This window comes from Mytilus galloprovincialis, chromosome 3 (assembly GCF_965363235.1).
Source record: "Mytilus galloprovincialis chromosome 3, xbMytGall1.hap1.1, whole genome shotgun sequence".
Classification (NCBI taxonomy): domain Eukaryota; kingdom Metazoa; phylum Mollusca; class Bivalvia; order Mytilida; family Mytilidae; genus Mytilus; species Mytilus galloprovincialis.
In genome coordinates, this window is record NC_134840.1 from 32,696,428 (window position 1) to 32,723,856 (window position 27,429).

Sequence of the window (27,429 nt, forward strand, 5' to 3'; positions counted from 1 at the left end):
TAATAAGGTTATCGTCCTAAAACAAAGATACTCTTTTTTCATTTATTATCATTAAATAACATATACAAGATATGAATTAAGCAACCTTTTCCCTTTTTTGTAGATGACATATTTTTAACAAATGCATGTAAAGCGTCAATATTTTGTGAAAATTGTTTGGTCGACCGTGTGATGTACCTTTTATGAGGAATAATGCGTTTTCATAAATATTTATGATTTCGTTTGGTTTTGTAGTGATTTAGCAATGTTCAACCTTGACTCTTTTTTAAAAGCAGAAAGAACAGATGCTAAGCATTTGAAGGATCAAAATAATACATATAAAGGCAAAAGTAGTATACCGGTGTTCAAAAGTCATAAATCGATTGAGAGAAAACTAATCCGGGTTACAATCTAAGACCGAGGGAAACACATCAACTATAAGAGGAAAACAAAGAAACAAGAATAACGCTGAATTGCAACAAAAACAAACGGCAACATACATAGAAACGAACTATTTGATAACAACTGCCATAATACTGACTTGGTACAGGAAATCCTAAGAAAAACTGGTGGGTTGTAACTGGTTTAAATGCTATAGCCAAACTTCCCTATTTATGACAATGTTCAAACATATCGCTAAAATGACAACACTACGTGACAGATATACAACACAAGAACATTATCAGTGGTTTAGGTGGGTGCATATTAGTCAATCGCTAATATTCTTTTTAATGAAACGACTAATAATTTTCATGGCGTTTTTGCTTGCTATTGGAAGTGACATTGGAAGCATATGAAGGATATCCACAGTTTTATATTCTTATCATGTTGTCCAAATGTCTGCCTGTTGAACTGGAATATAGTACCCAAACATCAAGGGAAAAAACAAATGCATTTAAGCTCCATATATTTGATAATGAGGTCAAAGATAGGAAACCCCTATTATAATGGACAAGTAGATCTGAGGTTCACTGACTTAACTTATAGTAATTCAAAACCTAACAAATTCATATAATGCTTAGGTCAATTGCCCACTGTCAGATAGTCACTGAAGATTGGCATATGAAAATGTATGTTACAATTGCTTCAAATCTACGCTGCAGTTGAAGTAACCCCAAAACGACACGAATATAACAGTAAAAGTGAAATCTGGGCCATAAGGCCTCTCTCTGTCTGATGAGTAGGTTCAGTTAAAAGTTGTTTATTTTATTATTTTTCTACAATACTGTTACAGCTAGTAAACATTCAATTTCAGAACAATAAGTATATTTAATTTTATCTATCTTAATAAGACGCTTTCATACAGTTATTTATTTTTCTGCCTATCTAAAATCAGTATCTATGTTGTATCATGCATTTAAATTGCCTCAATAGCTTTCAACAATTTGAATGCACATTATTTTATAAATTCATTTATTTCTAAATTATAGGAATTTGTGGTAAACATGAAATTTGTAAAATTACTAGTTAAGATAAGAGTTTTATGGCTGTTATAGGTTAATTCTTCATTTTATTCCCTTGACTATAGAGGCATAAATGTAAGAATAAACCACAATGTGAACCCTGATATTAGATTCACCATCAGAGGCGGATTTAGCGGGGAGCAGGAGGCCCGGGCCCCCCTTTTTGGTGAAAAATTTGGTTACTTGTATAGGGAATCGCTGAAGAGTGACTGGAACGGACCCCTCTTAGGCAGTGAGTGGGCCCCCACTTAAGAAAATTTCTGGATCCGCCACTGACCATAGATACCAGGATCGAAGTTTTGTATTTGTGCCAAACACACGTTACTGACTACTTGGCTGGTGATACCCTGTGAAAATAAACACTCTACCAGCAGTGACAGTGGTTGTAAAAAAACTCAAATAGATACCAGGATTGAAATTTTGCATTTGCGCCAGACGTGTTTTGACATCGATTGCAATAAACACTTCCCGGTTTTTATGAACTAAGAAATTTATACAAATGACTAGAATATCTACGAACAAAAGAGCTATCATGACAGTACATACACAGTTTATTTTGATAGATAATGTCCTATTAAGGTATCAATTACAACAGAAGTGTTGTTCTTTTTTAGCCATGGCGTTATCAGTTCATTTTCATCATTTTCATGAGTTTGAATGCCTCTCTGGTATCTTTCAACTTTCTAATACAGTAACAAATGATAACCATGATTTTACCTTGACCTTGTATCAATGTTCTTATATTTCCCTTTAACTATTTCACATATATATTGCAACAGTCAAGACATTTTGGTGACTAATTGAAGTTTGGCATAAAATTTGTCTTAATTGTTAACTTCCAATTTACTCTCTATGACGTACGTCTGTTATCAATTTGTACTCGTCACTTAAACAGTTTTTACAAGGATCTTTGGTGGTTTCTCTTCTTTTTCAGTCTTAGAATAAGGTTGAGTGTTCTTGCAAACCAGACAGCTTTGTTGCAAACCCTGATATTACAGCATTGCTGTAAAATGTATAAACATCATAAATTTATCATTTAACCAGTCGTTATGCTACGTATAAGTGGTGAAGTAGTAAATTTTTTAAAGCCTTTTTCTTTGTTTGTCATTTTTTTTCTCTCGTATTATCTTTTAAAGGTCCTCCAAAGTTCAAATGAAATGGATGTAAGCAATTTTGGGCAAAAAAGTAAATTCACAAAAACACTCCAAGAAAATTCAAAACGGAAAGTCCGTAATCAAATGGCAAAATCAAAAGCTCAAACACATCAAACGAATGGATATACCTGTCATATTCCTGACAGGCAACTTCTTATGTAGAAAATGGTGGATTAAACCTGTATTGTCTGGTTAACTTAGAACATATTCACACCTATGCTATGTTATGCCGTATGTACTATTATTTGTCTGTTTGTCTTCTTATTTTTTAGCCATGGCGTTGTCAGTTTATTTTCGATGGTGTCTTCTGGTTCTTCCTACATTTTGTATTTTGCTATTCTGGCTATTCCTACATGGGGGATTAGTGGGAGAACAATACATGTTGTTATTTCAAGATATGTTGTTTTAGTCATTAGTCTCTAATTAGGTCCCAGGTAATTTGAACTTTGGATGTTAAATAAAATAATTATTTATAGGAAATGTATGTAAAAAATGTTGTTTATTTTTGGTAGTTGGAAAACCCGTATCAAGTATTATAATAAAGTGTTTCTAATACGAAATTTCTTGAAAATAAAGTCATTTAAGAGAAAGGTAAATAACGCATAGTACCCAACAAGTTAGTTGTTATTGGCCTTTGAACTAGCTGGCAGTTACGCGAGTACTCTCAGATCTGCACAAATTGTTTTGTGAGATGTAATTCTATTTGTATCGATCTCATGAGTTAAGCGGCCTTTTCAACTGTTTTGTTTCTTATGCTGTACCGTTACACCACTGCCAGGGGAGGATTGGCGCCTTCAAACGAGTTTAACACCACCACATTCTGAATGTGCTTGTCCAAATTCAGAGGTTGCCGTTTGTTACTGTGTAACATTTATTTTGGTTCATCATTTTGTACTTAAACTAGGCCATTAGTATTCTCGTTTAGCAAGAATAAACCTTTTCGATCTATGAGTTTACTGTCCTTCTGGTATATTTCGCCCCCCTTTCACAACTTAGACAAACATTACAAACTGATTCCTTTCCCTTGTGATCAATCAAACCTTTTAATATGTATTCACCTCAAAGTGTAAACATTGTAAATGAAGGGATGTATATCATAGTTTTTAGTTCTATATATATATTTTATAAAATCATTTCTTTGAAAGAAGTAAAAGGGTGGAATCTTGTCGATTTAGGCCAAGGTCGTTGTTTCTAAGGATTCTGCTACATAGCATGAAATTTTTAGAAAACTTTATTATCGAATCTCTTGAATAGTCTTATATTTACTTGTTTTACGTGTCAATGTGCTTCACGACTCTGTGGATAAGCTAATTTCAAGGGAACCCCTAGCTAAAAGAAGGACCCAGATGTGGATTTATTTAAGAATACAATGTTTCCTTTTATATATTTGTTTTAATATAAATTTATCTGGGTATAAAAGCGTTGATCGAAGTACATTTTGTCTGAATAAAGGCAACATGCAGTAGTATACCGCTGTTCAAAAGTCATTAATCGATTAAGAGAAAAACAAATGCCGATCACAAACCAAACCCGAGGGAAACACATCAACCACAAGAGGGAACAAGAGTGCACACGCTGAAATGTCTCGCCTTCTATACTAATCATTGATATTATGTTGATAGTCCTAAGTATAAAGCTTTATTACAACTGTCTCATAAACTTAACATTAACCAAGATAACTAAAAAAAGACCAATGAACCATGAAAATGAGGTCAAGGTCAGATGAACCATGCCAGGCAGACATGTACAGCTAAGAATGCTTCTATACAACATATATAGTTGACCTATTACTTATAGTTTAAGAAAAATAGACCAAAACACAAAAAATTAACACTGTGCAATGAACCGTGAAAATGAGGTCATGTTCAAAAGAAACCTGCGCTACTGACATAAAGATCATGAAATATTTCCATACACCAAATATAGTTGACCTATGGCATATAGTATTAGATAAATAGACCAAAACTCAAAAACTTAACTTTGACCACTGAACCATGAAAATGAGGTCAAGGTCACATGACATCTGCCCGCTAGACATGTACACATTACAATCATTCCATACAACAAATATAGTAGACCTATTGCATATAGTATGAAAAAAACAGACCAAAACACAAAAATTTAACTATAACAACTGAACCATGAAAATGAGGTCAAGGTCACATGACATCTGCCTGCTAGACATGTACACCTTACAATCATTCCATACAACAAATACAGTAGACCTATTGCATATAGTATGAAAAAAACAGACCAAAACACAAAAATTTAACTATAACCACTGAACCATGAAAATGAGGTCAAGGTCAGATGACACCTGCCAGTTGGACATGTACACCTTACAGTCCTTCCATACACCGAATATACAAGCCCTATTGCTTATAGTATCTGAGATACGGACTTGACCACCAAAACTTAACCTTGTTCACTGATCCATAAAATGAGGTCGAGGTCAAGTAAAAACTGTCTGACAGACATGAGGACCTTGCAAGGTACGCACATATCAAATATAGTTATCCTATTACTTATAATAAGAGAGAATTCAACATTACAAAAAATCTGAACTTTTTTTCAAGTGGTCACTGAACCATGAAAATGAGGTCAAGGACATTGGACATGTGACTGACGGAAACTTCGTAACATGAGGCATCTATATACAAAGTATGAAGCATCAAGGTCTTCCACCTTCTAAAATATAAAGCTTTTAAAAAGTTAGCTTACACCGCCGCCGCCGTAGCCGCCGCCGGATCACTATCCCTATGTCGAGCTTTCTGCAACAAAAGTTGCAGGCTCGACAAAAAACCGAAACAACAGAACACTGAAGTGCAACAAAAAACACACAACAATGCAACATACATAGAAACGAACTATTAGATAACAACTGCCATATTCCTGACTTGGTACAGGATATTTAAATAAAAAATGGTGGGTTGAACATTGTTTTATGGATAGCCAAACCTCCGTGCTTGTAAGAAGCGTGAAAACACTTCATTCGACAAAATACAACCCTAAAAAATTACCCCAAAAATATTTCTTTTGCAAATGACTATTAAGATTGTCTTTTATTTACCTGTGCACTTCCGGAGCACCTCAGATTACCCCTTGTTTTTGGTGGGGTTCGTGTTGCTTATTCTGCAGTTTTCTATGTTGTGTCATGTGTACTATTGTTTGTTTGTTTGTCATTTATTTTTTAGCCATGGCGTTGTCAGTTTATTTTCGATTTATGAGTTTGACTGTCCCTCTGGTATCTTTCGTCCCTCTTTTATTGCGGAAGCTCGTGTCATCATGGATGTAACATTTCATTTTGAAATAAAAGTCAATTTCAGAATGTTGCAAGGTTAGCCAAATAAAATATTGTATTATAAGGAAACATACATGTAATGTTATTTTTGTATTGTGACAGCAATAGAAAGATTGAATCAGAATTTTTAGTTGAAATCTCTCAAAATATAACGATTTCTTTTCACATATCAGTAAAATAATAAGCAACCAACAATCAATGAATAAGCATTGTATTCCAGTAACCCTTGCTTCGTTTTGTAAAGATGGATCAAAATCTTCAAAAGCGACCGAGATTGAGACCTTGACATAGTTTAAAACTTAACAGTATCAGCTAGAGAAAATGATCCGAGCTATGAAAAGGAGATAACATTATGTCGATGGACCTGGTCAAACGAATAACTTCCCCGTTCAGTCATTCTATCTAATACATTTAATCTACCTGACTAGATTTAAAGTTTAAAGATAACAATTATGATTTAGACATTTGTTTGTAGTAAATGTCATTATGATATGGAGATGGTCTTTTACTGTGTTCAGAAAGTGTACTTTTATCTTAATTTGCATATAATATCTGTTATTTTGAGGACGACAAGGAAGATAAGTTTTATCTAATGAAGATATCGTCTTAAACAAATATTGTCTATTTCCTTTATTATCGTTACATAATATACTAGATATAGATCATGTAGCCTTTTCCCTTTTTAGCATATGACATAATTTAGCAAATGTTAAAGCGCCACTATTTTGTAAAATATGTTTATGTCATGTACAAGATGACCGCCATAGAAGAACTTAGTTTAGCATCGGTCCGTTTGGACTGTACATACAAATGTATTCTCTTAGAGAACCACTAAATGGACTGAAATAAAACATGGGATAAATGTTCCTTATGAGGTGCTGGCAAAGTGTTGTAACTTTGTATGTGACCAATCAGTCAAGATGGCTGCCAGCGGGGACTTAGTTTAACATAAGACTCAATGTGAAATACATATAGATGTCTTCTTTTAGAAAACCACTTAATGAAATGAAACACAATATGCCATTAATGTTCTATACGATGCGTCTCGGTATTTATACATCAATAATTTATCTATTTTTTTATGTTTCTGTTGTGGTTTCGGTTGGATATTTTGTTATGTCTTATCGTTTGTGGTTTGAATTCTGTATTTTCGGTACATTTCACATTTGTCTAATTTGTCAGTATTGTCTAGTTGATTTCCATTGTCCATGGATAAAGTAGTGTGTGATTTAAAATAAGTACTCGTCACAGAATTTATTCAAAACAGCCTTTTGATATCATCATAATCATGATAATTGTTACAGTTGTTAACAATTGTTAACTAGTACAGTGAAAATAATTGTATGAATGTCATTTATTTACTTATTTTTTCTGGCGGGCAGTTTTTATTGGTGGAGGAAGTCGGAGTGCCCGGCGAACACCACAAACCTTCGATGGGAAAACTGACAATCCTAGTCAATAAAGTTTGGAGTCGAGTGCACCCGCACGAGCGGAGTTCGATCTCACAACTCAGTGTTGACTGGCTAGTGATTACAATAGACGTAACTACATAGATCACTCGGCAACCGAGGCCCCTTCAAGATTCTATATTCGTAACAAAACACGTCATTGTTTGTGATGTCATATGCTGTCGACATTGTAATATGTTCGTTGATATTCTGCGTTTTACATGTTGCAACGGCTGTTATATTAGTTATTTCTACGTTTCTCTGTTCTGAGTGTGCTTGAAATTGTTTGTGCTGTATTTCTGTCACGTAGTGTTGTTATGGATAAAATATGTTGCAGAGTCGTCACTGGTGCAGACGTTCTTATAATATAATTATTTTTGTGACTTCATCTTAAATTAATTAGTATGATCCTTTACAATATAAAATTCAGCTGATCTGTAACAATTCCATCTTCATGGCTTGTATATCATGCACTGTGATACGACGCTAAATTAAAACTGACGAGGAAATGTAACACCCGGCCACCAAAAAATATATTATTGAAGAACCTAGGTGGTCGAGTGGTAACAGTGCAAGGCGATTTGGTGCCACAATATCTTAGAAGCATGAGTTCGAATCCCGCCGAGGGAAGAACAAACATTGTTGGGCTGATGTGTAGACGAATTATATATACAGAATGTATTTTCAGCCTTGAATCACCATCACTGCTGGTAATCCGACGGATAAAATATGTCGTCGAGTCGTCACTGGTTCAGACGTACTTATATATATTTAAAAACTTTTGAGTTAAAAACACGTGGTAAAAAGTAGTACAAGGATGGAATCTTATCGAATTTACGCCAGTTGATTAATTCAATAGTCAACGTCCTAGTTTCTAAGGATATTAATACATAGTGTCAAAGATTCACAACCTTGTTCAAACGTACCCAACGTTACTATTGTTGACGTAACGTTATTGTAACGCAAACTTGTATGGGATCTGAATTATAGAATTGAAAGCAACACAACGTCTTTTTATTGCCTACAAAAGCGAAGTACTAACCCTAGCATCATAGCATCTTACATACATAGTATGAAGTTCTTAGAACATTGGTTTCTTGATGAAATCTCATGTGCAATTATTTTCAGAACCAGAGAAAACGCTTCTGACAAGGGAATCCCTTGTTAAAAAAGTACTCATCTGTATAACAAAATTTTAAGGAATCATCGTAATATGACACTTATAGCAAGATTGAATCAGAATTTTCATATTTTTCAAAAATAGGTAATACGATTGGGCATTGCAGTAAGGTAACCATTGCTCCATTTAAAAGCGATCTAGTTCGAAACTTTAACATAGGCCTAGTTGACACTTAAAGTATCAGCTAGAGAAACTGATCTGAACGACGAAAACGAGATCAAATTATGTCGATGCACCCGGTCACACCGATAAGTTCCACGTTTAGTCATTCTAACAAATTTAATTAACCTGACTAAAGTTTATAAAGATAAATATTATAATTTTCCAACTAGTCGTCTCTGAACAGCTGTTTGCTGTGAATGATATGGAGATGAATTTTACTGATAATGTTAGTTTTACTTATGCTGCATAACTGTTATTTTGCGGACGACCTGATAAGTTTTATCTACTGAGGTTATCATCTTAAAATAAATATTGCCCATTTCCTAAAATATTATCATTACATAATTCGTAAAGCAAAAAGAACCGATGATAAACATACGAATTGTCAAAAATATAACATATTCGTGTGTTCTGTGGGTGAATAAAAGTCATATATTAAGAGTTTATTTTAAAAATGACAGGATTGTTTATTTTCATGGCGTTTTTGCTTGACGAAAGAGAAAAATAAGAATGTGGACGTATTTTTATTTCTTTTTATCATTCAAAATTATGACTTTAAATGATATTTGATTTGAATAACGAACAATTATATACACAAACGATGATTTAAGTATGATACACAATCAATTGCATTGTTCCACTAGACTCGTGTACAGTTCAGAAGTTATTTGGTGAATAAGAAATGTGATGCTGCTTGAAAGTAAATACTTCTCCTTAAAAAGAGAAATAATGAAGTCATAATAAGAGGGTGTCATTAAATGTATTATCAAGTCTAGAGAAAAAACACAAAAACTGTTTTGCCGTCTTTATATAGAGAATGTCGATATCCGTGTTACACTATATAATGTACACTCCGAATCATATACTAGAAAAAAGTCCAGCAGTTTTATTTCGTTATAATCCAAGTAATCATTGTTAATTCAGCACGCCTTACAAATTAGAAATAGAACAAATTATGTCACATAAACAAAGCACTATCTTCTATGTTCACAACATATCGTCTTTCTAGGTTTCACAAATGCACTGAAAAGAAAAAAAGTAAACAATGTTAGATTAGTATTCAAAAATTGCATGGTGTTTTATCACAAAAAATACGCTAGTGCATATTGTGCAATGTACAATGTATGAGAAAGTTTACCAAAGTTAAAAGTACGAATAGAGGATCAAATAAAGATACATTTGTAAAATATTCATTTAACACAAGTGTCTCACAGTACAGTTGTATATAATATAATTATAGGACAATTAGAGTCAATCAAAATCAAGAAATGAGGTTTTTTTCCATTGGCAACCGAATAGTGAATACTGATTTTTTTTTTTTGATTTTTTTTAAGTTACTTTCTAAAATGCATTTCTAGAAAAAAAAATATCGAAGAATTCCCCTTTCTCACTCAAATGAAATCTCCGCTCCTTCATCTTCTCAGAAAAAAATATTTACTGCAATGATCGAAATAGATTACTTGAACAATAAAAACTAGTTTCAAAACCATGTATGAACTAATTATAATACGAAAACTACGCACTTTTGACACGTTAACAAATATAACCAACATCAGTATCATGTGTTTTTTTTAAACTAGTTTATAGTTATTATTCTTTTTATTTATACAGTCTGGGAAAAAATTTTAATTCTATAAATAATTGAAACATAAACAATAACTATAACAATCAGAAACGCAAATCTATATTTAGAATCTAAACGCCGTGTTCGTTTAGGGTCTGTTTGATTCATGCACTTGTGCATAACTAAGTTATTCCATAAAGAATCATAAACAATGTGTTCTAGAAAATTGGACATCGTTATCAAATAAATCGTTAAACTTGTTTTTTGGTAACACGCATTTCAATTCTTTTAATTTTATCATGATGAAGAAAATAAGTTCATGCAATAATTGATACCTCCAAATCACAGGCACTTGTTTCTATCCATACGAAGGTCGACTATCCATATAAATAGAAGCTATTTATATGGATAGTCGACCTTCGTATGGATAGAAACAAGTGCCTGTGCTCCAAATCAGGACCAACGGTTGTGTCGTACCAACTGATACGTAGCAAATCCGGAAACCTCAAATAAACGGACAGTTATTATGGACGTTTTTTCTGTCGCCATCGATAGTAAAACTATTTATAATCTGACAGCTCTGGATGCATGAGACACAGAAATATATGTAAGAAACAAAACTCGATATTTTTACTTTATTAATGTTGACAAAGTGATTTCGGCCAACTTTAAATGTATGATATATTATACGTATATCGTGTGATCAAGAAATAGTCTGTACCTCAGACTAAAAATTCTTGAAATCCATTATGTTCCATAAAGTTTGATAGCAACAAGGTTCCAACATCTTTATAGAGATGAATTGTGTTCAAAACATTACTTGAATTGACCGTTAGGTTTTTTTATTTTTTTTAAATGTGCCGGGATCAATAGAAAATGCTGTTTCAAATATAGTTAAGCAAGCGCTAATTTTTTGTACTGTGTTTTGCTTTTAACGTACTGCAGCAAATATCACATGCATATTCCGGACACTTACATGATATCGGATATGTTCCTTACGTCGTAACTACAATCCCCTTCCCTTTCATGAATGTGATCTACCGAATTTTTACCGGATTTGTTATAACATGAGCAACATGACTGGAGCCACATGTGGAGCAGGATCTGCTTACCCTTCCGGAGCACCTGAGATCACCCCTAGTTTTGGTGAGGTTCGTGTTGCTTATTCTTTAGTTTTCTATGTTGTGTCATGTGTACTATTGTTTGTCTGTTTGTCTTTTTCATTTTTAGCCATGGCGTTGTCAGTTTATTTTCGATTTATGAGTTTGACTGTCCCTCTAGTATCTTTTGTCCCTCTTTTACATGTTATTGTTGCGTGATACTACTTTGTTTTGTATTTAAAATGTCACGATGGGGCATATCTTAGCGTGCTTGGTCAGAAAGGATGCATGACAACCTCGGCCAACAAGCAATTTTCCAACCCGCATACCTACATTTTGATTGGATATATTTTATACTGACAAGTTTCGCTGAAGTGCACTCTGTATTGGTTGTGACTTAGAAGCAGTGCTTAATAATTGTAATTTGTAGTCTTCAATTTAAATATTTCCGGTAATAAAGTTGGAATGCATAGTTTATAATTAAATAACGATTTTTTGCAGTAGCGGCATCTTAAAAACAAAATACTTTAAAAACCTTACCATACAAATCCATACAAATATCCAGATCGGGAAGAACAGTGTGATCACAATATTCAAACAGATTTTGTCAGCAAACCTGAAACACAAAGCATTGACAATCAAAACATATATCAGTGTACAAAATGGGAAAAATCGAGAAAATTTTTTATTATATACTTTCATTACTACAGATTCCTCCTGTCTGGTATTCATATTTCATCATTATTTTTGTATTGTTCATTTTATCTTTCTGCATGTAACTGATGATAATTTGATATTTGGGCGTTTTTTTAGTACTTGATTTAATTTCATTTTGATTTGCTTTCCAGTTGCAGATCTAGGCGAGGGGTTTCAGGGGTTGGAACTCCCCTTTTGTGACGGTTAATGCTTTTGAATGGGGACATATGGTTGGACCCCAATTTTATCAGTTAACGCTACCGTTTGCTAATCAAAGTGTAAGGATACAAGGAGGGTTTGTTCTACTAATAAAGCAATACATTAAACATACAATAGCTATAAGTTTGACAGGCGATCGAAAATGATAATTTTCACGCATTAATATAAATACATTTATGTCAATACTTGACAATTATATTATTTTTTTAGGAAGAGTTAGAAGTTGAAATCCAAGCCACCGGCGCTTAGGGGTCCCCATTCTTCTATTTTTTTCTTTTAATTTGTTTTTGTTAGATATTGTCTTTAATATTTTAACTTATTTAATGTATTCTTGCTCATACGATATAACATAACATTATTTCAATGGCATGATGTTCGTTCCTCTATTCTTTATGTTACACAATGAATTATAAGGATAGAGGGGTATCATATAAAACTAATGTTACTAATCATTTTAATATCGTATGGATGTGAGCAAGAACACATTAAATAAGATAAAAAATGATCTTAAAATAATATCTACGTATACAATTATTTAGGAAAAGTGCGGTGTCAATTCCTAAACTGCATGTGATCTAGGCGATTACGTATGAGAGCCAGTTAGTATGTCTGTGTACATACATATATCAATTATAAAATGTACTCATTTTCCTTATTTTTCCTGGATAGTTAAGACACTTGACAAACCTACTAATTATATTGTTTATATCCTGTTTATGATAATTTACAATGACTTTCATGTTGTAGTTGACGTCACGAACTACAAATAGAAAAACCAAGATGTAACTCTTTTAAAAACTTTTTATCCTGATGTAAATTATCGCCATGTCTGGTGTTCATTGGATAATTCAGCACTACAGTTACGGTATGTTTAAAAGAGGAAGACCTTTTTTTGCCGTCACGACGATCTGTGACTTGCACATATTTATCTGCTGAGTGTATTAGATACACATATGTGTGCAAATATTAGTCCGATTGGGAAGATCTTATTTACACCAAGACATTATTGTCATTGCAGAATGGTTTACCATAATTTAAGGAAAAAGGGGGAGGGGGTCTTCCACTGAGCAATCTGACCATATATTATTGAAAAGTATTTAACGAAATCATGGTGTAAAATGGTATATATATATATATGTGACCGATATATGTCTTAAATAAAGTTTGGTATACATATAAGGGGAACAAATAGGAATAATTTTGCAATTATTCCATTTATTCAAATACGATGCTTATTTGCAAAACATACCAAAACACAAAAACTAATATCTAACATTTAAGAATTGAATGCTGCTTTTTGTAAATTTATTGGGGTGTAAAAGCGTTGACCGAAGTACATTTTGTATGAAGCGCGGAAGCGCTTCATACTTAAAATGTGCGCACGGTCAACGCTTTTACAACCCTATAAAGTTACAAAAAGAAGCATTCAATACTTATAATTACATTCTTTTAGCTAGAATCATGAAAACACGATTTTTATCAAGTTTTCATTTAATTTGCCTGTGCACTTTATTGTGGGACCTCGTGTCATCATGAATGATAAATGTTATAGTTGTCTAATACAATTGTTTGAGGAATAGCACGAACTGTGAAGTTAGCCAATCAGAATAACGTATTATAATGAAACATACATCTAATGTAATTATTGGACAATGAACCATGAAAATGAGGTCAAGAAGGTAAGATGACAACTAACAGGCATTTCATACACCACATAAAATAGACATATTGCTTACATTTTCTGAGCTATAGACTTGACCACGAAAACTTAAACGTGTTCACTGATCCAAGAAATGAGGATGAGGTAAAGGGAAAATTGTCTGACTTGCATAAAGAATTTGCAAGGTACGCACATACCAATGGCAAATATAGTTCTCATATTACTCATAAAAGAAAGAAATTAACTTTACAAAAAAATCTTCAACTTTTTCAAGTAGTCTCTGAACCATGAAACCATTAACAAGGTATATAAAACATCCAGGTCTTATACCTTCTGAAATAGTAAGCTTTAAAATTACAAGTTAACGCCGCCGCTGTAGCACTAACCCTATAGCTCGATTTCTGCGAGAGAAATTGCAGGCGAGACAAAAAGATTTAATGTTGGATTTTTACGATTTTTTATCTTTAAATTATTGGGTTTCTTTGATTTTAGATGATATAAACTAATCGGCGTACCATTTGAGAGTATATCTTTTTAAACATTATGTCATGGACAATGAATGAATCACAGATGGAGTGGGGTTTTTGACGGATTTGACATTTCCTGATCTTTCATTTTCTTTAAAATATTTTGTTAGTCTCACTCTGTGTATGTATACCTCCCCCTCAAAGCCTCAATACATATGCGGATTCAATGATTGAAATGGGGCCAGCAATATAACTTTACGGTAGCGAGACGTGTACAAGGTCTATATGGACTTATATTTGATGCTTACATTGATTCCATACGTTAATAATGGACCTAGTTTTTAATTGTATTATCATGTCTGGTATATATTGACAAAATTAATAATAAAAAACATAAACCTCTCCAAAAACAAACTAGAATTTATGATCAAAATATGAGAATCATTCATTGAAATGGTTAATAATTGTATAAACATATTGAGTTAATATTTATATAGAAAAAAACTTCGGTCCTAATTATGGCATATAACTTTTACCATCGTTGCTCGTATAGTCTCTATCGAATACTTAAAACATATAAATACAAAGAATCTAAGAAGGATTAATGCTTAATCTATAGCTAAACATTAAACGTACTAGGAAGAAGTACTGAAATATTTTGTTAAACATTTTATTATCGAAAGCAAATGTTATCTACCTTATTTCCTTAAAAAAAATAGATATGAAAGCGAATATGAATGGCATGTTCTACGAACAAGGTATATTCTAAGTTCTAGAGGGAAGTGAATACAAATGATATGATATTTCTGATAAAAATGATGTAACTAAATGTCGAACCAATTTACACTTTTAACATAATTTAAACTGAGCGAAAAGGGGAATATTGAAATTTAAATAGCAGCACTTTATTTTAACCATATAAAATGTGCAGAGTCAATGGACCATTAAGAAAGAGAATGGAACAAATAATCTCCATGTACAAGAGATACAACTAAATATCATTTGTCATTGACTTAGTAATACTATACTGACGGACTTGAGAAACGCAAGATACATTTTTGTGTGTTTTTTTTTTTTACCAAATCATGATTAAACATCATAGAACTACTATTCTTGTGTACAATACCTTTTTATGTACCACGGAGTCACGGACCATTGACTTAACATTACTGGTTTTCCTGAAACTGTAATCACAATGATGGCAAAGTATGCAAGGTAGTGAACTCTGATTAAGGGGGGAGGCTTCAAATAATCTACAAGGAAATAATAATTGCCAATGCTAATATAACTGCATACCAAATATCATAGAATTACCAATATTGGTTCACCTTAAACTGACCAAATCACAAACAAACGGTTGTTGTTGCCTTTGAAGTGAGTAGCCCATTACTGTTTTCTTTCATTCATGTCTTACCTCGAGACAAAACGTTATCATATATTAAAACAATATTGTTAAGTACTTACCGTTCTCTGTGTTGCACTAAAACTGTCGATTGTTGTTGGCCACCAATGTTTACAACTGTTGTTTGTTGTTGTTGCTGCTGCATTTGCTGTGGTGGTGGTGGATAATATCCTTGTTGTGGTGGTGGGGCATATCCTTGTTGTGGTGGTGGGGCATATCCTTGTTGTGGCGGTGGGTAATGTCCCTGGGGTGGTGGACCATATCCTTGTTGTGGAGGTGGTCCATATCCTTGAGGTGGTGGGGCACCTTGTGGTGGACCACTGTATGGTGGTGGCATTTCCTTTTGCTTAAAAAAATTCCAATGTACTGAGTATTTTCTAATAATTAAGTTCGTACTTTAATCAAACGCACGATTCTACCACTTCTGGTGTAATAGTATTTCATTATTCCACTCAAGGTTCCACATAGGGCATCAACAATTCTTTTTCGACTCGTGATTTGTTTTGTTATTGGTTTCTTGGTATTTATTTTTTTTCGCATGAAGAATAAAAAAAAAACATGCAATAAAAAATCGCCCGGTTGAATTTAGATTGGGGCTTTCATGTCACAGGCACTTGTTTCTATCGGTTGGAAGGTCGACTTTCCATATAAATTAAATTATATTTATATGATAGTCGACCTTTTATTGGACAGAAACAAGTGTCTGTGTTTCTTGCGACTCATCTAACATTTGATCTGCAGGGGTATTTCTGTTGTTTTGTTAAATTTATTTATAACAATTTCAGTCGTAAAGCAATCAGCAACCAACATCCAATCAATCAATCAATCAATCAAGCAATCAATCAATCAATCTACTTCACATTTATACATGATGTTTTTACTTGTGGAATCGCAATCAGGAAACAAGGCCAGGGATTCACAATAAGGCCATTCTCAAAACATTGATTCAAAATAGTCCCTTGGAGTTTTTTTTACAATTTTATTCTTTATGCACACAATTGCAACACATAATAAATTGCTTCGCTGAGCGCAGCTGGGTACCGCAGAGGTTCAACACTGAACAGTTGGGACAAAAATGAACACAATATTCGTTCTTGATTCACTACAGGTCTGAATTCGAATTTTTATTAATTGTTTGACACAGAATAACTGTAGTCGAAGAACTTATAATTGGTATTATGATTTTAATTTATATATTTTTTTTTTCTTTTGTGCAATACCACCCCCCCCCCCCCCCCGAAAAAAAAAGATGATTTAAACACAACGTGACACCCTTCTTTTGGCAAATAGTCCAAAACCTGATATTTCTTTGTATATAATTTACAAGTAGTATAAGGGAGGTATATCGTTTTTGGATTACCTCCCTTACACTGCTTTTAAATTGTCTTAATTGTCCATTGACCAGAAAAACATAGTTTCCCCCCTTTTTTGTCCCCAATTCCTAAGCAGTTTGAGCCATAACACCCCTCCCCCAAGTCAATAATAACCATCCCTTCATGGTATGGAAACTTGTGGTAAAATTTCAGAGAGATTCATACACTTAAATTCAAGTTATTGTTTGGCAACTACAAAAATGCTTATTCGGGTCCCCTTTTTGGCCCCTAATTCCTAAAACTATTTGGACCATAACCACCAAAATCAATCCCAACCTCCCTTTATTGGTATTGAACCTGCTGGTAAAAAATATAGAGATCCATTCACTTAAACTAAAGTTATTGTCCGGAAACTAAATGCGTCTTTGGACGACGACGACGACATGATAGCATTATACGACGCAAAAAAAATTCTGCGGTCGTATATAAATAACCAATATCACACAGAAGCTTGCATAATTTATGACCTGTGTCTTATTTAATTTTAGCATCATTCATGACCTGTGCCTTACTTGATATTAAAATTAATAAGAGCTGGTAGCTCACAATTCAAGCCAGTTCCAACAGTTTAACACTGTACAGTTCACGTCGTGGTGTACCCATTTTGTGTATGTCCACAAAACAGACCTATTTATCGTAAACCAGTTATCATTTGACAATGTTTCTTTTAAGTTATGCGAGAGATCTGTATATACCCATAAAATCCACGTTTTGATAAACAATATACATGGTTATGTTGTCCTTGGTGTAACAAAAATTTAATCAATCGACTCTCAAAATATTTTGTCATACAATAACCACTTCTTTATCTCATTTTTAGCCCACTAATATTTGTAGACGAATTTGTCTAGTTGTTTGAAGAAATGCTTTAACTAGGACCAAAACATAGTACAACTGCAAGCGTGGCACTAATGAATTATTTCCTTAGAATAACTGAGATTCGAAGGCAACAAAATATCTTCTAAAATTATACCTAAAATGAAAATATAATCAAAATTAAAAGTAGACAATAAAAGGAAGCTCTAAGTGTAGCACTTGTGATTATTCTTATCATTATTTTAGACAGGCTAGTAGTCAATTTTTAGCTCACCTGACATTAAGTTCGTCTTCGTTAACTTTTTACATTTTGAAATTTTTCTAGAGAAGTTTAATTCAGTTTAAATATATTGATTTATATTGAATTGGGAAACAAGTTATTGCAACTTGTATTAATCCCTTTTCATTTTGCGGGTGCAAGTGCTGCCTTGTAGCGGCATTAACCTGCTCTTTTTCGAAATCTACAAGGGTGTCTTTTACGTGCAAGAAATATGTCTCTCTCTTAACACGGGTCAGCCATTTATCGTCCCCTCCTGACGTACTTTCATCGTTTCTAAAGACCATACTCGCAAATGGTGTCAAGAGAGAGCCGAAAATTCAGCCACTGAAATTTTCTCCCCGGACCGGGGATCGAACCAGGAACCTTTGTGTTAGTAGTCCGATGTGCTAACCATTACACCACGACTCTAGTGAACAAATGAATGGAACGAAACCAAACATTGCATGAATTTTCGTTATGAGGTGCTGACCAAGTGTTGGTACATTGTAGCCAATCAATCATTCAAAATGGTCGTCAGCTGAGAACTTAGTTTAACAGAGGACCCTATGGGAAATACATGCAATGTTGTTACATTGTAGGCAATCAATCACCCAAGACGATTGCCAGTAGGGAACTTAGTTTAACAAAGGAATCTATAAGTAATAAACACAAAAATCTTCTTACAAAGGACCACTGAATGGAATGAAACCAAACATGGAATGAATGTTTCTTTTTAGGTGAAGACAAAGTGTTTTTACTTTGTAGCCAATCAATCGTCCAATGCGATTGCCAGTAGGGAACTTAGTTTAACAAAGGAATCTAAAAGTAATAAATACAAAAATCTTCTTATAAAGGACCACTGAATGGAATGAAACCAAACATGGAATGAACGTTTCTTTTATGTGCCGACAAAAGTGATGTTACATTGTAGCAAATCCATCAACAAGATGGCTGCCATAGGGGAACTTAGTTTAACAACCGAAACATATATATACAAATGTTTCTTCTAGAGGAGCACAGAATGGAATGAAACCAAACATGACATAAATGTTCTTTATGAGGTGCTGATGAAGTGTTGCTAATTTACTGACGATTTACTGTTCAAGATGGCCATCAGGATTTTGTATCAAATTACTTGGCCAATATTAAACTAAATTTGGAGTAGGTTCAGTAAGACCCCTTTTTGGCCTCAAAATATAGCAGTTTTAGAAAATTGTGAAAATGTTATCGTTTAGATATTTATTGCAAAGTAGAATGCTTCTGCTACATAAATATGGGCTGTTTTTGACAAAACAATGCACATATATCGGGTACTAGCATCATTAAGTCATGCTAAATTACTGAAATCTTCACAATTGTAGCATTTTAGTTATATTTTAGACGGTTTCCGTCTGAAATGAAAGTGGCCGCATTCGTGTTCATTCATAATATTGAAATGTAAGTTGTATTTGATGATAATACATAATATATATAAAGGTTGAGGATGAACACGGATGCGGCCACTTTCATTTTTGACAAAAACCATCTGAAAAGTGACGATTTTTGGCATATTTGATAGATTTTTCATATTAAAGCTTGAATCGGGGCGTTTTAAATGACTTATTAAGTTAAAATCTTCCCCATTAACTAATTGAATCAATTGAAATAGACACTTAAGTGTTTAGAAAGTGTCTAAAATCTTTCGTTAGATGAACTTGAAAATTGAGGCCGAAATCGGCCCTTACCGGACCTACTCCTTTGGCCTCATTCATTATTTGGGTATCTGTTATGATTTTAATCTATCTTTACATGATTTCCAAAAACAAAGTAGTATCAGGTGAGTGACATAGGCTCTCCAGAGCCTAGAGATAGTTTTGTGATCCATTAATGAACTTGTTAGCGTACCCAATGTTTAATATTTTCTAAAAAAAGAATAAACAATTATTCAATATTTGCATATTAGTTTACCATATTATCTATAATGTTTAGTAACAGCTTAGACAATTTTGTTACACTATGTAAATAAAATATTTAAATCAATTTAAAAATAACTCTCAAACAATACATGTACTAATAATCGTCATATGCTTTCGATTAACATAACAAACATGCTTAAGTTTAATTTATTTAAAAAAAAAAGATGTGGTGTGATTTCCAATGAGACACCTCTCTATTAGAGACCAACTGACGTGGAAGGTTAGTAACTTCATGTCACTGCACGGCCTTCTACAATGAGCAAAACACATACCGCATAGCAAGCTAATGACAAACTAAAACAATTCAAATGAGAAAACTTACGGCCTGATTTATCATGTACAAAACAATAAACAACAAAAAGAATGACGTACATCTGACAACAAACCACAACCACTGAGTTACATGCATTTCTACCCGAAGACTTGATCTGACGGTTTAGCAAACGCACAGATCGATTTAGCAAACGCACAGATCGAAATGAGTAAGTAGAACAGCATTTTGATTCGGCATGTTGTAAAACAATTATATTTTTTAAATAAGCTTTTCATCGAATATATAAATACAATAACAAATAAAACAAAGCAATCCATGTAGAATGCAAATAAATGGTAATATTAGAAACATTATTATAAACCATCCTGCTTTGTTTTGAGAGTCATAAGTTAACAATATCTCCCGAAATTCATTGAAATGAAATCAGAATGCCTGACACAGGTGCAATATATATAGTTGAATACTAGTTTGCATTTTAGTGTCTTGGAATAAGTTAGACATATATATGTCTAGATATCAACGATTACAATCATCTCAATTGAACTACAATAGATAGTTCCTTACCTCCATTTCTGTTTGAAGTGATTTCTTCCGTCCCTAGTATACTGTGACAAGTTTTCACCGGGATCTGTTTAATCACGTGTCAGCGCAATCTTTTTTATTGATTTCCCTTGTGGTGTCGGTATTAGATAGCGACAGTTAATATTATTTTGTTTTATTGTGATGTTTGATCTGAGTGTTTGATTCAGATAACGTTTACGTAATACCATCATTAATATTAGTTTTAAAAGTTGTACCACCTCGACTTGATTTGTGTATTCCCCCCCCCCCCCCCCCTTGGCCTCAATTTAGGTCAGAGTAGTATGACTGTTTAGTGTTTCTAGTTAAATTTAACGTTTTCCAAAAATCATGGGTGTGTGTAGCCGGAATTTCCAAAAAAAAATACCTTTTTAATACAGGTAAACATTTAAACGTTTGATTATTGACATTTCACTGGTTTAATGCGGTTAATTTAGGTTTATAAAATTAAACGTGAAAACCGTTATGTTTATAAGGGTTACATAATATATGTAACTAACTAACTACCTAACTAATTTTATTCAGTATAAAATCCAGTACAAAAGGTCATCGCTGAAACACATGAACACACATAAAAACATATACAAAACAAAACAACAATAAAACATATAACAGCCAACAAGTTTGACACTAATAACAAGCCACACATATTGGGTATCCTAAAATGATTTTAGTACATACTAAAATCATTTTAGAACTCGTCTAAACATCAACCCAACAATGTGTTAGTTGAATTAAAAGCGGCAATGCAATTTTGCAGAGAAAAATGCTGCCTACTTCCACGTTTCCCGACAGCATATTAACATCATGAAAATTAGTTAAAGTATTATTAATTATATGAACTAATTGCATCGTAAGTGCATCGCTTGAACTTTTTATTGATAATCCTGCATATCTCGTAATATTCAACTGTGCAAAGCGTGTATATCGCACATATAAAACAAAATGGCGGACAACGAAATAACAATTGAATCCGTTATCAAACAATTGAAAATTCCAACGACCTTAATCTGGATAGCATTTTCTCAGAATATCATCCTCCAGAATGTATACCTACAAAGTTGAAAACGCCAGCAGGCGATAAGGCCAAATAAAGGCAACAGTAGTATACCGATGTTCAAACTCATAAATCCATGGACAAAAAACAAAATCGGGGTAACAAACTAAAACTGAGGGAAACGCACTAAATATAAGAGGAGAACAACGACACAACACTACAATGTAACACACACAGAAACGGACCAAGCAACAGACAAAATCCCACGAGAATAACAAAAATAACATCAAAACCAAATACATGAATTTGGGATAGACAAGTACCGTGACACGTCTTATCGCAATGTGAATTTACACTCAAAAATAAGAGAAAACAAACGACGCAACGTTAAAATGTAACACATACAGAAACGAACTACAATATAACAATGGCCATATTCCTGACTTGGTACAGGACATTTTTAAAGAAAAAAATGGCGGGTTGAACCTGGTTTTGTGGCATGCCAAACCTCCCCTTTTATAGCCATGTGAAATATAACATTAAGATGACAAGTCAACACTACAGGACAACAATATAAATAAATTGGAGAATACAATTGACAAAGAAACACACGAACAACAGCCAACAAAAGGCAACAAGTTGAAAATTTTTATACGCCAGAAGTGTATTTTATCCACACAAGATCTACTAGTGATGCCCAGATACAAAAGTTTGAAAGCCGAAACAAGCACAAAGTCGAACAGCATCGATGACCAAAAGATCAAAAAAGATGTGCCAAAAACGGCAAGGGTTTTCTGTTAGTTACCAGAACATCCTTATCATTTAGAATAATTTATACTTTTGCAAACACAGTAAATTTATAAAATTAATAAACAAAAGCTGTACATGATAGAACTGAATATTGACTAATTACAGGAAACAACTGAAATACATTACATAACCAGACATTTGCAACACAATATGTAGACACATCCGAATATGTTTAAACCTCAACGCCAAGTGACGTCATATTTGAAATTGTAAAAAATGACAAAAAAAAAAATGATGACGTCATTTGAATTTGTAAAACAGATCATCAAAATATGAAAAATGACGTCATTTGAATGAATAAGATAGAACTAGGACTGACCCAAGATTACATTTGAACTAAATACTGATATTGCACTTAATAACAATGCACATTTGAATATTTATTAATAGCAAACTAAGGCAGCAATTATAACTATATTATAAAGCTATATGTCCGGTTTGTTTTGAATCTCACTTCAAACGTAAAATATCGTACTGATTACGTTGAACAAAATGAAATCTAATAAATGAATGCGGTGATTAATATTATTTACCATAACACATAAATATAATAGAAAAGAAGTCAACACATTTGACAAAATCCGATGAGAATTACAAATAAAACAAACATTTAAACTAAATACATGAATTTGGGATAGACAAGTACCGTAACACGTCTTATAGTAATGCGAATTCACACTCAGCAAAACAGTCACAATCGGGAATAAGTCACGTTTGGTAATTAAAAGATTAGACGTCATAATGACAAACAACAATCTACCATGTGGTAAAAATGTCCTTAGCTAGTTTGGTCAAAGATACATCGTATGGATCCACCAATTCGTGATGGTGTCCATAAAATTTACGGAGTGTCAATTTTAATCTGTCCTCCTCATAACTTTGTTGAAGCAGTTTCTGCGCAAGGAGCACACTCCTGTATATGAAGTCCGTATAGTGTGAACAAGCACGAGAATAACGTACCAATTGTGATATGTAAACACCATACGAAGGGGCAGAGGGTATGTTACTGCTAAGAAATGGGAAATTGATAATTGGGAAGTTGAAATCGTCCCGTTTATCATAGATTTTCGTGTGAAGTCGACCATCTACGTCAATATTGAGGAAAATATCAAGGTATGAAGCAGTCCTTCTAGTATCAGTAGTATCCTTAATTTCAAGTTCACTGGGATATGTGAGATGTAGGTATTGGCTGAAATATGGGTTATTCAATGATAGAACATCATCAATATATCGGAAAGTAAAATTAAAGAATTTCGCAAGGTGCTTTTTCTTTTTGTCTTTTAGAAGGTTCTGAATGAATTCTGCTTCATACGAGTACAAAAACAAATCAGCCAGCAGGGGTGCACAATTAGTACCCATTGGAATACCGACTGTCTGTTGAAATATAAATCCTCCAAACTCAACAAATATATTGTCGATCAAAAAGTCCAGTATTTTGATAATATTATCTTCAGTATATTTTCTGGAAGATTCAGTGTGATTCTTCACAAAATATGCATTATTGTAACCCAAAACCCAAACGAGCTAAATGTGAGTCGTTAGACATTAATCTATATAAGGACAAGGCAAACATGGTTGCCTTTCGTGTGAAAGTTGATCGCATTCTCTTGTGGATCAAAACTCTCCATGTATGGTATTATGATCATCTTGGTAACTCCGCCGAACATGATATAAGGTGGTTTGATGATCCAGCAGATTGGAATAAGAATGCAGGAGGCAATAAAGCCATATGTATTGAAATTTTAGCGAAGCATCCGCATGATACAGATACCCCCCTTTTATACAACGTTACATTTTTTTTTTAGCACTGGGGTCATCCAGACTCAGGGTATTGCCAAAGACAAATTTGTTAAACGGGATTTTCCCATCTTTATAGCACTAATTAAGAAAATAAAAAAGTTCAATGGTGAACAAGTTATTCGACACAATACACCTACAAGTTGCCCTGTAGAAGAGGCCAACGAGGAGGACACTTTAGACAAACTTTATGATGATCAAACATGTGAAAAACAGTTATTTGAAAACAAAGGTGATGTAAACAATAACAATCAATCAAAATCAAACAACCAAAGTAATGAATGGTCTGTAACACAATTTAGACCTGAAAAAATGTTAGAGAGGATGGAAAACTTTTTCATACTCGCTCTAGATAAGATATGTACAAAACAATCTGTACTTTTTTCGGCTAAAATAAAAACAATGGAGGATTCATATATCAAACACATAAAAGAAAATGACAACAAACTTGCAAAAGTACTTGAAAGTGTTTCCAAAATTCAAAGTGCCAAATCTGATTCTACAAATGCATGTGATCAGAAAATTTTCAACAAATTAAATACACTTGAGCATGAGAATTCTGATTTGAAGATGTCATTGCAACAGATTAAACACACAACAGAATTGGACAAGTTTCAGTTGCAGTCAAAACTTGATCAGCAAACATCTCAGTCTGAGCTTCAAAAGGTGAACCATAACAAATCACAAAAGCAATTAGGGTTTGAAATTAATAAATTAGAAACTACAATACATGAGAAAGATGATAAACTTAAAACTTTAGTAAGCTCATGCAATGAACTGAAATCTAAATTAGAAGAAAAAGATGATGAGCTATACAGTCTCAAACAACATGCATGTAGAGATGATGGTGCTGCACAGTTTCAGGATGTGTCACCAAGAACTAGAAGATCCGCTCAAAATAACACGTTATATAAATTGGAACGTCAAATACTGAAAGAATCGATGTGTCTAAGTTGTCATCTAAGTTTACAAAGGAGAAACGAATTGCGTACACATTACCTGATACCCGAGTTAAGTTTGCGTGAAATTGAGCATGCTCCTGATATAATTGTGTTTCACTCCTTAACAAGAGCTACGTGAAAAAAGTGCAGAAAGTTGTGTTAACAAAATGAAAGAAATTGTGTCTTTAGCAGGTGAATTATATCCATCTTCAAAAGTTATCATATCTACACCAACACCTAGAGCTGACAACGAAAGCTTCAATATAAAAGGCCAGTGGATAAGTGTTTTATTGAAGCAGGAATACTTTGATACCAAAGAAGTATATCCGTGTGATCACAGTCATTTAGCAAATAAAGGCAGAGCAGTACCTATATTTCTCTGTGAAGATGATAAATATCACCTTTCAGATCAAGGTGTAAATGTGTTCACAGCAAATATTCGAGATATAGTTGATGAAGCTCTTGATTTACCTAAACGTAGACCGTTCTATAATAGCAATGTTAATCTGAATAACGGACCAAGAGGTGGATATCGTGGACGTGGTGGATATCGTAGTCGTGGTGGATATCGTGGTCGCGGTCATAACAATTATAACAATTATCAAAGTCGGGGTCGTGGATATGGGTAGCCTTAATATCCTGATATTTAACTATCTTGACTATCTTATCTGTGTTTTGTTATTTGTTCTTTGTCTGGTATCGTCCTCTGTGTTCTGTTGTTTTGTTATTTGTTCTATGACTGGTATTGTCCTCTATGTTCTGTTTTTTGTTACTTGTTTTTTGGCTTGTATTGTCTTCTGTGTTCTGTGTTTTGTTACTTGTTCTTTGTCTGGTATTATCCTCTGTGTTCTGTTACTTGTTCTTTGTCTGGTATCGTCCTCTGTGTTCTGTGTAATATTACTTGTTCTTTGTCTGGTATTGTCCTCTGTGTTCTATTGTTTTGTTATTTGTTCTTTGTCTGGTATTGTCCTCTGTATTCTGTGTTTTATTTGTTTTTTGTTTGGTATCGTCCTCTGTGTTCTGTTGTTTTGTTATTTGTTCTTTATCTGATATTATCATGTGTGTTCTGTGTTTTGTTACTTGTTCTTTGTCTGGTATTGTCCTCTGTGTTCTGTTACTTGTTATTTGTCTGGTATTGTCCTCTGTGTTCTGTGTTTTGTTATTTGTTCTTTGTCTGGTATTGTCCTCTGTTCTGTGTAATGTTACTTGTTCTTTGGCTGGTATTGTGTTCTGTGTAATGTTACTTGTTCTTTGGCTGGTATTATCTTCTATGTTCTGTGTTTTGTTACTTGTTCTTTGTCTGATATAGTCCTCTGTGTTCTGGGATTTGTTACTTGTTCTTTGTCTGGTATTGTGCTCTGTGTTCTGTGTTTTGTTACTTGCTCTTTGGCTGGTATCGTCCTCTGTGTTTTGTTACTTGTTCTTTGTCTGGTATCGTCCTCTGTGTTCTGTGTTTTGTTACTTATGATTTGTCTAGTATTGTCTTCTGTGTTCTGTGTTTTGTTACTTGTTCTTTGTCTGATATAGTCATCTGCGTTCTGTGTAATGTTACTTGTTCTTTGTCTGGTATTGTCCTCTGTGTTCTGTTACTTGTTCTTTGTCTGGTATTGTCTTCTGTGTTTTGTTACTTGTTCTTTGTCTGATATAGTCCTCTGTGTTCTGTTACTAGTTCTTTGTCGGGTATTGTCCTCTATGTTCTGTGTTTTGTTACTTGTTCTTTGGCTGGTATTGTCTTCTGTGTTCTGTGTTTAGTTACCTGTTCTTTGGCTGGTATTGTCTTCTGTGTTCTGTGTTTAGTTACCTGTTCTTTGTCTGGTATTGTCTTCTGTGTTT

General features: G+C 33.6%; 1 protein-coding gene across 1 annotated transcript; it reads right to left on the reverse strand.

The window, feature by feature from the left end:
• Positions 1–9,192: 9,192 nt before the first annotated feature.
• On the reverse strand, positions 9,193–21,326 carry LOC143067742 (uncharacterized). The gene is made up of 4 exons (XM_076241234.1): positions 21,037–21,326; positions 15,858–16,141; positions 11,892–11,967; positions 9,193–9,710 (listed from the first exon to the last, which is right to left on the reverse strand). Exons 1-4 carry the CDS (start codon positions 21,040–21,042, stop codon positions 9,693–9,695), a joined length of 384 nt encoding a protein of 127 aa, XP_076097349.1. The 5' UTR covers positions 21,043–21,326; the 3' UTR covers positions 9,193–9,692.
• Between the last annotated feature and the right edge of the window lie 6,103 nt (positions 21,327–27,429).